General features: G+C 50.7%; 1 protein-coding gene across 1 annotated transcript; it reads left to right on the top strand.

Annotated features, from left to right (window-relative positions):
* The first annotated feature begins 5,891 nt into the window (after nt 1-5,891).
* On the top strand, nt 5,892-9,664 carry Pycr2 (pyrroline-5-carboxylate reductase 2). Its single transcript, XM_059280448.1, has 7 exons — nt 5,892-6,117; nt 6,352-6,422; nt 7,374-7,553; nt 7,682-7,903; nt 8,118-8,210; nt 8,331-8,494; nt 9,027-9,664. The coding sequence occupies exons 1-7, from the start codon at nt 6,051-6,053 to the stop codon at nt 9,190-9,192; spliced, it is 963 nt and encodes a 320-aa protein (XP_059136431.1). The 5' UTR covers nt 5,892-6,050; the 3' UTR covers nt 9,193-9,664.
* Nucleotides 9,665-13,191: the final 3,527 nt, after the last annotated feature.

Below are 13,191 nucleotides of genomic sequence, written 5' to 3'. Positions count from 1 at the left end.
CTAATAAACTTATCTGGGGTCAGAGACAGAACAGCCACTAGATACAAAGGCTAGAAAATGGTGGCACCCACACCTTTAATCCTAGCACTCCAGAGGTAGAAATCCCTCTGGATCTCTGTGAGTTCAAGACCACATTTGGAAACGGCCAGGCATGGTGACTCACGCCTTTAATCCCAGAAAGGAGCCTTTAATCCCAGGAAGTGATGGTAGAAAGCAGAAAGGTATATAAGGCGTGAGGACCAGAAACTAGAAGCATTTGGCTGGTTAAGCTTTCAGGCTTCTAGCAGCACAGTTCAGCTGAGAGCCATTAGGATATGAGGACACAGAGGCTTCCAGTCTGAGGAAACAAGATCAGCTGAGAAGTTGGCCAGGTGAGGTTAGCTGTGGCTTGTTCTGGTTCTCTGATCTTCCAGCATTCACACCAATAACTGGCCTCAGGTTTGATTTAATTAATAAGACCTTTTAAGATTTCTGCTACATGAACAGATATTTCTTTTACATCTCGACAGAGAACATCACAAAACTGTTTCTTGAGAGAAGAAAACAAATACAGGCTGTAAACCAAATCCCACCAGAAGCGGGACTCTTATTTTTCAATTTCGTATTTGTTTGTGCAGTTTTTTTGAGGCAGGGTCCTATGTTATATAGCCTAGGCTGACCTTGAACATTCGATCTTCCTGCCTCAGACCTTTTTTCTTTTGCCTCAGCCTCTTGGAGGTTGAGGTTACAATGGTGCATGGGCATCACACTTAGCTGGAAATTGGACATAATTCTGTATTTTTTTTTCACTTGCAAGAATTAAATGAACTAGAGCTAGAGATTGTAGCTCAGTGGTAGATCACTTGTCCAGCATACACAAAACCCCAGGTTTCATCCCTAGACATTGTAAACAAACAATAACAGCTGGGCATGGTGGAATAATAATCAGATAAAAAGAAAAATAAATCAAGCCAGCCAGTGGGATGGCTCCCTGATTAAAGATGCTTCCATCAAGCCTGAGGCCCCGAGTTGGATCCCTGGAACACGTTATGGGAGGAGAGAATCAGCGCTCGAAGCTGTCATGTGACCTCTGCACACACGTGCTCTCACACACATAAATAACAAATAAACACATCTTTTAGAAGAAAGGAAGGAGTGGGGAACGGGAAGGAGGGAAGCGGAGTGGGGGGGGGGGGGCATGTGAACTGCTTACCTGCACCCTGCGCCCTGCCTGGTCTAAACTTGGTCGTGTCTCCTTGTCAGGAGAAACACATTATATTTTTTTAACTTATTGTTAGAGGTCAGTCTACTTTTTGTTTTGTTTTGTTTTTGGAGACAGAGTTTCTCTCTCCGTGTAGCCATGACTGTCCTGGACCTCACTCTGTAGCCCAGGCTGGCCTTGAATTCAGAGATCCGCCTGCCTCTGCCTCCCAAGTGCTGGGACTAAAGGCGTGCACCACCACCGCCCGGCTCACTCTAGTAATTTTTTAATATATATACTCAGCCATACTGCACATAGTGAATGAAAACAAGAAATAAAAAGGAAAAGACATGACTGCTCCTAGGTATGGTGGAGGAGAAAGTTTATTGTAGATAAAAGGGAGAGCATAGCCAGAGGCAGGGACATCTGGGAGGGTCCGGAGTGGGCAGGATCTTGAGACATGTGAGGAGAGAGGAAGGGGAGAGGGGAGGGGGGGGGACCAGGTGCAGAGGTCAAGAGGGCAAAGGGTAAAAGAAGAGGCTGGTAACCAACATGACCTAATTATATAGAGAAGGGCCTCTGGGAGAAGGGCAGCCCAGTCCCTGGGCTGGAGAGTTCTGGGTAGAGGGTGGGGTGGGATAGGGGGTCAGGGGAGGGAGGGGGGTATGTCAGCCATACCCTGTAACAGGTGGGGACTGAGGGCTGCAGGGAGAGCCTGGTGTCCAGGTCTGCTTTGATATGTTAAACAGGCACCTCAGTTATTTGTCCCAGGGTTTCAGACAGTTGGTGAGATGGTTAAAAAATCCGGGGTACTGAATTCGAGACCATTCTTGTCCATCTAGGTAGTTCCAGGACAGCCAAGGCTACAGAAACATTGGAGCCCATCAGGTTTCCTAGTGTCTTTACCCAGCAGGTCTACACAAAGAGGATGATTGGACCCGGGCCTGAGTACCAGGTGTTTGGAAGGGTCTACACTTGGCTGTAACTAGCAAGGGAGAGGTCCTTTGCCCCTCCCCATGGCATTGTTATAAATAGCCCTTTTGAATAAAGTTCTGGGCTGGTGGATAAGGATCCAGGCTCTCCCGAGGCTATCCTGTGTTTTCTGTTTGTCTCTCTCTAGCTCTATCTAATATTTCCTGTTGCTCCTGCTCGAGTACCCTGGGGAAAAGTGGGGCTGGGATGGTCCCCCACACAGAAAGAAACCCTGTCTCAAACAAACAAAATCCAGAGATAAAAGTTTCATCAGTTTTGTCTATAAAATTGTTTAGTTTCGCCTGTTCTATGTATGAAATATGTTGTCTAATACATTTGTTTGTAAGCCAAGGATGACCTTGAACTTCTGACCTTCCTGCTCCCACCTCCCAAGTGCCGGAGTTGCTCGGAATGCTCTATCTCACTGGTTACACAGGGTGAGGGAGACAGCCCAGCCCTTTGTGCACGCTGCCAACTGAGCTATATCGCCAGCCCTCCAACAGTAAATTGGAATTTTAATTCATTTTTTGAGACAGAATTTCTTACATCATATATCCCAGACCAGCCTGAACTCTCCATCTTCCTGCCTTGGCCACCCACCGGAGTGTTAAGGTCACAACCGGTTCCAGCTTCTTGCTGAATTGTTCTTACAAAAGCATCGAGATTAGAAAAAAATCTATTTCAAGACGTGCCTCACTTTGTAGGAAAAAGAAATATAGGGCTATTCTCCAAAAATGTCATATTGGTTCTCCTTAGGTGGTGACATGGAAGATGTGCTGGGGTGCAGGTCAAGGGTGAACCACTCACTGCCTGCTCAGTGCAAGGCCCGTTCCATCCCCCATGCTGAAATGGAAAAAAAAGGACAGCTTTTCACTGAACCTAATTTCCAATTTTTGTGTTATAAACATGGACAACCATGCAATAAAATAAGGTGAGGGAGGGCTGGGTGCTGGAGGCTTGCCACCTACCCAGCTGGGGGCCGCTCAGCCTGGATCACCCCAGTTCTCAGAAAGGGGCAGGCCTGTTGCCGGAGGATAAGACGGGAGGAAGGCCCCGAGGCCCTGATAAAAATGAAGCATCCACCTTCAGACTGCTGGAGGGGAGAGCACAGGATGGAGGGGAGGGAGGAGGCTGAACTGACGACTGGCTGGGAGGACAGGGAGGAGAGGGGACTGCACCCTTGAGACAGATGCCAGGGAGGAAGCAATCCCATGGCAGGATGGCACGCTCAGGCTCGGGCCCTCCGGGAGGGTGTGTCCCAAATGGCTGGGTGGGACGGTAGGGACGCCTCATCTATGTCACTTCAGCAGACTGAAGTAGTTTCTGCTTCTTAGAAAACTGGCAGGAAGGTCCACTGAGTGTGGGAGCTTAAGACCAGCCTGGGAAAAAAAGCAAGACTGGGGGTGGGGGGAGAAGGCACAAACTAGAATCCTAGAAATCTCACTTTTAGGGATCCACACTAGGATTTCATCACAGTAACATAAAGATTTCCTAAATCAGGTAAGGTGACCTGCTGACGTCCCATGCAACCTAAGTCAGAAGCTCATTTTCTAGTAAAAGGGGCACCTGTAGGGCCCTGGTCCCCATTTTGGGTAACTGATGCCTTGCTTGCAGACCTTGACCTTGATATCCTCCCTATGCTAATTCCCTGCCGGGTTCCACCCTCCTGAATGCTTAAGGGAAGTTCCTTGTCTGCATATTGGGCGTTAACAGCTTAGATGCAAGATTGTAAAACATCTGTAGCAAACTTCTGCCCTCCGGGGTTCTCCCATTGTGTTGTAAGTCTGTATTTAAGACCTTCTCCCTCCTTCAATAAATGGCATTGGCCAAAAAAAAAAAAAAAAAAAAAAAAAAAAAAAGACTTGCTAAATTAATGTGATACGGCCCCGGGGAGACGGCTTAGAAGCCAAAGGCACTTGTCCTAGCAAGCCTGATAACATAAATTTAATCCTCAGAATCAAGGTAGAAACCTGGATGAAGTGACATCTATAATCCTACTGGAAGCTGGAGGTGTCGACAGGAGAACCATCTGGAACCGCGCCTGAACTACATAGCATCACAAATGCAGAAACTAGAGACTCTGTTCAAGAAGGTGGAATGGCCTCCTGGAGGTTGTCCTCTGACCTCCACAGGAGCACCGTGGCTCTCGCTCTTTTACTCATGCACACACTTAGAAAAATAATTGTTTGGGACTGGAGAGATGGCTCCGTGGTTAAGAGCACTGGCTGCTCTTCCAGAGGTCCTGAGTTCAATTCCCAGCAACCACATGGTGGCTCACAACCATCCTTAATTAGATCTGGTGCCCTCTTCAGGTCAAAAGAACACTGTATACATAATAAATAAATCTTTAAAATAATAATAATAATAATAATAATAATAATAATAATAATAATAATAATAATTGTTCCACTTAACATTCATTCACAACTGTGTCCCCAGAACCTGGCTCTATTGATATCTATTGAATGAATGAACATTAGCTTTTGGAAAATGGTTACAATGGTAGGGGACATTCATGGATGGAGTAAGTACATGTTAAAATCTTATCTAAGGTAACTTTTTGGTGGCATTGGAAACTGCTTATGATTTGTACACTATAGAAATTTATGTTTGGGGACTGGGGAGATGGCTCAGGAGTTGGGAGCACTGACTGCTCTTTCATAGGGGCCAGTTTCAATCCCCAGCACCCACATGGCAGCTCAGACCTGTCTGTAACTCCAGTTCCAGGACTTCTGACACTCATATATTCAGGCAAGACACCAAGGAACATGGAAACAAGTTATATATATCTATATCTATATCTATATCTATAGATATAGATATAGATATATATATGTCTATATTTATCTACACACATATAGATAGATAGATAGATAGATAGATAGATAGACAGATAGATAGACAGAATTTCATGTTCTACGCGCCCATAATCCCATCACTCAAGAGTAAGGCAGGGAGGTCACAAGCTTGGGGCCAGCCTGGGCTATATAGCGAGACACTCTCCAAACACCAAACCCAACCTGAGGCTGCCTGGGGGCCCTCCCGTGGGTCTGGACATGTAACGGGCACCTTTCTGGAATAAGCACTACGGTACTAATGAGCGTGGAAGAGAGAGGTCACTCCTGAAAGGCTTCGGTGCTGGGTCCAGTGTGTATTCTCATTTTATACTCTAAAACCACAAGTGGTGTGGGCAAGGAAGTAAGGTTTAACAGAAGCCAAAGTGGCAGTCAGCTGGTCGTTAAGCACAAGGACCTACTGTGTTAGCTACTTCTCCAGGTCATCCTGTTCCAGGTAACAAGTGGAATCATGCTTGGCAACTAGGCAGAGCAAGCCGTGCTTGAAGTGAACCACTAAATAAATCAACAACCCGTCATCCAATAATTGGTCTTTTCTACCTAACTCTACTTCCGAAGGAGCATGCCGAAGCCGGCTTCCCCTGACACTAGGGAATTGCAGGTGCTGTCCTGGCATCTCCTGGTCTCCACGTGGCGTTCATCTCTAGCAGGCGCTTTGGAGATTCCACTCCTGGACCAGAGCCAGAAAACAGTCGCCCAAACCAGGAAATCCCAGCGCCCCGGGGGAGGCCCACTCGCGGGGACATCTGGCGGCCTCCGGCACAGCCACAGGTTCCACCCACGGAGCGAGCAGGAGGCGGGCACACGACCGAGCAACGCCACCGATTGGTCCGCCCCGAGCCCCCAGCCTCGGATTGGTTGCCTGGGACACGTGGCCTGGCATCTTTGGCGGTGGACGCTCTGGGCTTGCCAGGGCCTGCTAGCCGTGCAAACGGCCTTGGAAGCTGCACCGAGCTCTTCGGATCCGGCTTTTTTCCACGCGCGGACCCTGAGCCGGGGGTTCCCAGCGTTTCCGGGTCGGCGCTTGCCGGGGTCCTGCGGCCATGAGTGTGGGTTTCATCGGCGCGGGCCAGCTGGCCTGTGCGCTGGCGCGGGGCTTCACGGCCGCAGGTGAGCGCGTGGTCAGCCCTCCGGCTCGCCAGAGGGAACGAGTGAGTGAGGAGTGGTGAGTGAGTGAGTGAATGAGTGAGTGCATGTGTGAGCGAATGGGAGGTTTGCAGCCATCTGCCTGGATGCCATAGCGTCGGAGGCCGGCAGTGCATGAGCTGCCGTGGGCTTCCTTGGATGGATTGATTGCATGATTGGGCCGTGATCCCCTGTTGAAAAAACCTTGTTTCTCTGTAGGCGTCCTGTCGGCTCACAAGATAATAGCCAGCTCCCCGGAAATGGACCTGCCCACGGTGTCTGCGCTCAGGGTAGGAGGGATGGAGGGGAGCGGGAAAGAGGTAGAGGCCCAGGAAAAGCATGACCTGAAGTGACCTGCGTCTGGCTGGCTTGTCATAATGACAAGCCCTCCACCTTCTTTGGGGCCCCCAGGCAGAGTTTGGGTCGGATCCACATACTGGGGTGAAGACTTTTTGTTGGCTAGTCTACTTTGCTTTGAACTCACTTCATAGTCCATATAAGTCTGGAAAATTCTACTACTTCAGCTTTCCAAGTGTTGGGAATCACAGGCATGAGTCACCGAGTGAGGCAGAAATGTATTTTTTCTTCATTGATTAGTGGTGTGACTCTGAAGTACTCAGCCACTCCGAGGCTGTTCCCTCATTCTCTATAGACCTTTGCAGTTGCAAATGACCGTGTTGGGAAAGGACCTGGTGAGTTAGTTTCTTTCAGTAAAGCTCAGGATCCCAAGTCTTATAAAATCTGGCCAGTGTGGCACAGGACAGCCGGTGAGGCAGTGTTTGTGCCTAGTGTGGGCTTATGTCCCTAACACTGTAGGGCCCTGATACTCACTTGGGAGTCCTGGGGGAGTTCTGGGGGGGGGGCGGTTGTAGAGGCTTGCTACTCTGGTAAACTAGGTTCTCCGGCTACTAGGTTGGGAGTGGGGTTTGTGCTGATGTTTGCCCCTCTATGTGCTCTTCCCACCATGGGGGTTCTCGCCTGGTGAAGGGGTGTCAGAAGATTGCTGGGGTTGAGGGAACAGCCTCTTTTCTGGCCACTGTGGAGAAGCTTGTCCTGCATAGCATCTGTGCCTTCTTGCCCAGCGGCAGGAATGGACAATTGTCATTTGGGGGTCATCATGGAGCCCTGAAGGGACAGAATAAAGAGTTTTGGCTGCAGCTGGCTGTGAGAGCTGGCTGTTCTCTGGGAGGCCTGGGCTCATCGGCATTGCCTATCACTATTGACTGGGTCCTCTTCTGCAGAAGATGGGCGTCAATCTGACCCGAAGCAATAAGGACACCGTACGGCACAGTGACGTTCTGTTCCTGGCTGTGAAGCCGCACATCATCCCCTTCATCCTGGATGAGATTGGGGCCGACGTGCAGGAGAGGCACATTGTGGTCTCCTGTGCGGCGGGCGTCACCATCAGTTCCGTGGAGAAGGTGCTGATGCCCCGGTGCCCTTCGTGTGAGAGGAGGGGTGGCCTGTGTGTGGCTGCTGATGGGCCGGACCTAGGGGGGGGCTACGCTGGATGCCCCAGGCACTCAGGTGGCCTGCTCTCCTGCCCTAGAAGCTGATGGCGTTCCAGCCAGCCCCCAAAGTGATCCGCTGCATGACCAACACCCCGGTGGTGGTGCGAGAGGGGGCCACGGTGTATGCCACGGGTACCCATGCTCTGGTGGAGGATGGGAAGCTGCTGGAGCAGCTGATGAGCAGCGTGGGCTTCTGCACGGAGGTGGAGGAGGACCTCATTGACGCCATCACAGGGCTCAGCGGCAGCGGGCCCGCCTATGTGAGTGGTCCTCCCTTGCCCACTGGCTTGTGTGAATCCTAGGCGGCTGGAGGGGCTGGCGGAGGAGAGGGCAGTAATGCTCATCTCTTGGGCGTGGCTGGCTGGTGGAAGAAGCTGACCCTGAGGACTAGTTCCAGTCAGTCATCAGAGAAAGCAGCTCCTGGGGAGTGGGTACTTGGTGCTTGTTTCCTGCGTTCAGAGAGTATCTCCACAGGCATTTATGGCCCTGGATGCCCTGGCAGATGGTGGGGTGAAGATGGGCGTGCCACGTCGACTGGCGGTCCGACTAGGAGCTCAGGCATTGCTGGTCAGTGTCTTTGCATGTTTGACCCGAGGGTTGTGTTTTGGTGGGGTGCAGGGGTGGGGCGGGGTGCGGGGGTACTGAGCTTTGGGCACAATTTGGTTCTAATGCCCCCTTGTGCCTCAGGGAGCAGCTAAGATGCTGCTGGACTCAGAGGACCACCCAGGCCAGCTCAAGGACAACGTCTGCTCACCCGGGGGGGCCACTATCCATGCCCTGCACTTTCTTGAGAGTGGGGGCTTCCGCTCTCTGCTCATCAATGCAGTTGAGGCCTCCTGTATCCGAACAAGGTGGGTATGCCCGCTCTCCCCGGCCTGAGTTCTCCCATTCCCAGCCTGCCCTGTGATGGGCAGGTTCCGCTCTCTTGGGTCTCATGAGTGATGTCGGAGTCTGTGTGTGCTCTGTTGGTGACCCACAGCTCACTTGGCTTCCTTGAGCTAAAGGTTTGGTAGCCTCACTTCACCCAGCTCTTGCCACAGTTCTGATAGTTACGATTAACTTTGATTTGTAGATGGGGAAGTTTAAGGACAAACAGGTATGAAATGGTGGAGGCAGGATTCAACTCCTGCCTGGCTCTAACTTCCCATACTCCCTTTCCTGTGTGGTCCCAGATACCACTGGATGCTGTCTGGCTTGGACCACACGAAACGACTGTGACACTCCCTGATTAGATAGAGATGACCCTTGGGAAGCCAGGAGCCTCTTTGGTTTGGGATTCTGAGTCTGGGTGGGATCAGGTTGAGGGTCTGGGGCTGTATGACTGGAAGGCTCAAAGCTCTGATTCCAAGGTTTGCCACCTTCCCTGTGGGGCTTTGTCTACAGAGAGCTGCAGTCCATGGCTGACCAAGAAAAGGTCTCCCCTGCTGCCCTTAAGAAGACCCTCCTGGACAGAGTGAAGCTGGAATCGCCCACTGTGTCCACGCTGGCCCCGACCAGTCCAGGGAAGCTCCTCACGAGAAGCCCCGCCCAGGGAAGCAAGAAGGACTGAGGAGTACTCCACGGGGTGTCCCTGTCCCCAGCAGTGCAGAGGGGCAGGCTTAGGCCCAGGGTGAACGCTGCTTGGATCTGTTTACTTGGTGGTACTGAGTCCTTCTATTGTCCCACAGCGGAAGGTGCTCTGAAGAGGCAGCTGATGCCCGAAGCCAGGTAGTCCTGCATGCCTCTCTGAGAGAGGTGGGGGGCCCTGAGTTAGCACCCCCCTCAGCAGATGTCTGTGAACTTTAGTTAGATCCCAAGAGTGGTTCGGTTTGACCTCAAGGTGAGGTGAGAGGGGACAGAGGGAAGGCCCATCCTCTGAATTAAAACCATGTAGAAGAAGCAAGTGACTTAGTGTTGCCGTTGGAAGTGTGGGGAATTCCACGAGGCTTTTGCTTGACTCTGGTTTCACAGATGTCCCCATACAAGGTGATATTCATTGCTAGGTCTAGCTGCTTTAATAAAGATTTTATTTATTTTTGATAGTCTCACTGTGTAGCCCAGGCTGGCCCTGACTTGTGGTAATCCTCTTGTCTCTGCCTTTTTTTTTCTTCTTGAGACAGAGTTTCTCTCTCTGTATAGTCCTGGCTGTCCTAGAACTCACTCTGTAGACCAGGCTGGCCTTGAACTCAGAGATCCACCTGCCTCTGCCTCCCGAGTGCTGGGACTAAAGGTGTGCGCCACCGCCTTGGGCTTTTTTTCTTACTTCTAAGTCATTGTCTTAGTCACTTTTTCATTGCTGTGGTAAGACACCATGCCCAAGGCAGCTCAGAGGAGGCACGGTTTATTTTGTGCGTGTGGTTCCAGGGGGCTAGAGTCCACGATGGCAGAGCAGAGGCATGGCAGCACAAACAGCCGAGAGCTCGTGTGTTGAACCACAGCAGGCAGGGAGGGTTAACCCTCAGAACCCGCCCCTAGGGCCAGACTTCCTCCAGCAACTTCCCACACAGTCGCCAGCTGGGGACCCAGTATTCAATTCCCAAGACCTGTGGGGGAAATCTCATTCAAACCACCTCGTCATGTTCTGGGCCTCCCTGGAAGGCAGCATTGTCCAAGGATTGGAAGGACGGGTGAGGGGTAAAGAGCCAGGCCCTGAGAGCCGAAGTGAGTAACCCGTCCCAGGGTTAGACGTGCCCTTGGATGAGCCAAAGTCTGGTGGCAGAGAAGACCCAGTGTCGGCAGGCCCAGGGGTCCTCCTCGTCAGGTGGAAGGATGTGTCTTTTTTTTTTCTAGGTCATATTGTAACTTTATTATTTACATTTGTTGAGAGAGAGAACCACTCTACTTTCTCACCAGCAGTACATGAAAGTTCCAGTTTCTCTGTATCATTGCCACCATTTATTGCCAAGCATTTTGATTTATTGCTATTTTAACAGATATGTAGTAGTTTAAAAGTAATTGGCCCCATTATCTCATAGGGAGTGGCACTATTAAGCGGTTGTCTTTGCTGGAGTGAGTATGGCCTTGGTTGGTGAAAGTGTGTCAGGGTGGGAGGATGAGTTTTGAGGTTGGAAGGATGTGTCTTTTGTCCTCACTTTATAGGATGCCAAGGCCATCTGTCCACACAGACTGTGAGTGACCCTGTTCCTAGCTCTCTCCCTTGTCCTCACAGGACCTGAAGTAGCCTTTGACACCAACGTCACATGGTGACCTCTTCTGAGGGCCTCAGAAAAATGTTCCCCTATTTACACGCTGTTTTGCTTTTCTGAGACGGGCAGGGCAGCTCTGCCTGGCCACCACCCTGGATCCTCTGGGGCAGCGGCTGAAGTTGACTGGCCTTCTCACTGCCTGTATTCTGCTTGGTTGCTTGCAGTTAGCGGGCATGATTTTGGAAGTTAAAAGACTGAACACTTGGGGGCTGGAGGTGAAGCCCAGTGGTAGAACACTTAGCTGGCATGCAGAAGCCCTGGCTTTATCCCCAGCAGTGAGGGAGAAAAGAGAAAGATTTAACAGGTTTGGTTTATTCTCCCCCACTGCTCCTTTTTATGGAGTACAGAAACACAAACACACTCTCTTGTATCCGCTGCAGCCCTACATGACTGTTGCTAAGCAATACTCCAGAGACACTGGGAGTTACTGGTGCCCAAGGGCCTGGCATGTGAGGCTCTTCTGTGTGTGTCTGCACACACCTGACAGCCTGCTGTGTGCTGTGCTTTCACTAGGAAAGCAGACGGAGCATCAGAGTGGGTATGGTGAGGGCTAGGGATGTGGCTGAGTGGGAGAGTGTGTTCAGTGTGCATAAGGCCCTGCTTCAGTCAGCAGCACCAAAGAGCTTGGTGTCTTGAGTTGGTCCCTGGCGTCCACATAAAGGCAGAAGGAGAGAACGGATGCCACGTGTGCTGTGTGACACATCTTCCTAGCCCTAGACTAGAACATGGTACCTAATAGTGCACACTGCTTTGTTTTTTCTTTTTCTTTTTTCTTTTTTGGTGCCGAAACCCAGGACCGAATTGTTTTGTTTTGTTTTATGAGACAAGGTTTCTCTGTATACCGCTGGCTGTTCTGGAACTCAATCTGTAGACCAGGCCGGCCTTGAACTCAGATCTGCCTGCCTCTGCCTCCTGAGTGCTGGGATTAAAGGCGTGCGCCACCACCGCCTGGCTTGACAGCCTTTCTGAATGTCAGGCTCAACAGCTTGCTGATATGCTTAAGGAAACCTCTGGTCTACTAGATGATAACTTTGCAGTTTTTCTAGCCCCCTTTCTGCCCCCTATGCTGAGACTCTAACCCAAGACCTTGAGCATGCTAATTGTGTGCTCTATGGCTGAATAACACACACAGTCTTTAGCCTGACCTTGAACCTGCTAATTCAGTTTTGACATCTTTTACTCAATGAGGAGTGGGGTTTTTTTTGTTTGTTTTGTTTAGGTTTTTGTTTCTTGCTATACTGACCCAAGCCAGCTTTGAACTCTGTTAAACCAAGGCTGCCCTCAAACTTGGAACCTTCCGGCTTCAGCCTCTTAAGGGCTGGGATTACAAGCATGTACCACCAGGGCAAAGCAGTGAGTGTTATCAAACGTATCTTCAGGGTGGTGCTACCCTGGCCTTTTCCGTGTGTGAAATGCTACCCTGCCCGTTTTTTTTTTTTTAAAGATTTATTTTATGTGCATTGGTGCTTTGCCTGCATGTAGGTCTGTGCAGGTGTCAGATCCCCTGAAACTGGAGTTACAGACAGTTGTGAGCTGCTGTATGGGTGCTGGGAATTGAACCCGGGTCCTCTGGAAGAGCAGCCAGTGCTCTTCACTGCTGAGCCATCCCTCCTGCCCCACACTGCCCATTCTTGCAGCCTTGAGATTCTTCAGGAAGGAGAGAGCAGCTGAGGGACACTTAAAGCACGCCGAGAGGAAAACCAGTTTCACATGGCTTTCAGCTCCAGACACGTGGATGAGTGCTCCATCCTTGAAAGTAAACATGTCTGGGAATGACGCTGGGGCTGGAACACCCTGAGGGTTTTTGGATGGCAGACAGATATTACAATATTGGGAGAGCCTCCTCATCCTGCCTCCTAGAGGGGCCACTGGAGGGCTCCCTTGATTAGATCTGAGGTCTGAGTTTATACATACTTAGATTTGTATGCAAGCTTCTCCCCTCAAGGGCTGTGTTCTCCAAGCTTCAGTAAAATGGGAACTGCATCCTTATTAAAGCGAGAGCTGGGGGTGGGGCTCAGCGGTGGAGTGAGTGGTTAGGAGGGGAAAAACCCTCGGTTCCCATACCAACATAACCAAAAGATGAAAGGAGGTCATGTGTGGTACTGTTCCTGACAGGAGAGCATTTATTAAGGAAGTCCCTACGTGTGGAGTCATGTAAGAGTACCTTCCACCAGGCGGTGGTGGTGGTGCACACCTTTAATCCCAGCACTCAGGAGGATCTCTGTGAGTTTAAGGCCAGCCTGGTCTACAAAGTGAGTTCCCGAACAGCCAGAACTGTTACACAGAAAAACCCTTTCAGGGGGAAAAAAAAGTTCCTTGATCAGAGACACACCACACCCCCACCCACCCCACACCCCCACCCC

This window comes from Peromyscus eremicus, chromosome 15 (genome assembly GCF_949786415.1).
Source record: "Peromyscus eremicus chromosome 15, PerEre_H2_v1, whole genome shotgun sequence".
Taxonomy (NCBI): Eukaryota; Metazoa; Chordata; class Mammalia; order Rodentia; family Cricetidae; genus Peromyscus; species Peromyscus eremicus.
Note: the sequence above shows the minus strand (reverse complement) of the source record. Positions and strands in the feature narration are given on the sequence as shown.

Bases quoted from the DNA above. Each gene is read 5' to 3' on its own strand.
- Pycr2 (XM_059280448.1), top strand. From the start codon at position 6,051: ATGAGTGTGGGTTTCATCGGCGCGGGCCAGCTGGCCTGTGCGCTGGCG. The intron at 8,211-8,330 runs GTCAGTGTCTTT...CTTGTGCCTCAG, and splicing joins TAGGAGCTCAGGCATTGCTG to GGAGCAGCTAAGATGCTGCT. The intron at 8,495-9,026 runs GTGGGTATGCCC...CTTTGTCTACAG, and splicing joins GCCTCCTGTATCCGAACAAG to AGAGCTGCAGTCCATGGCTG.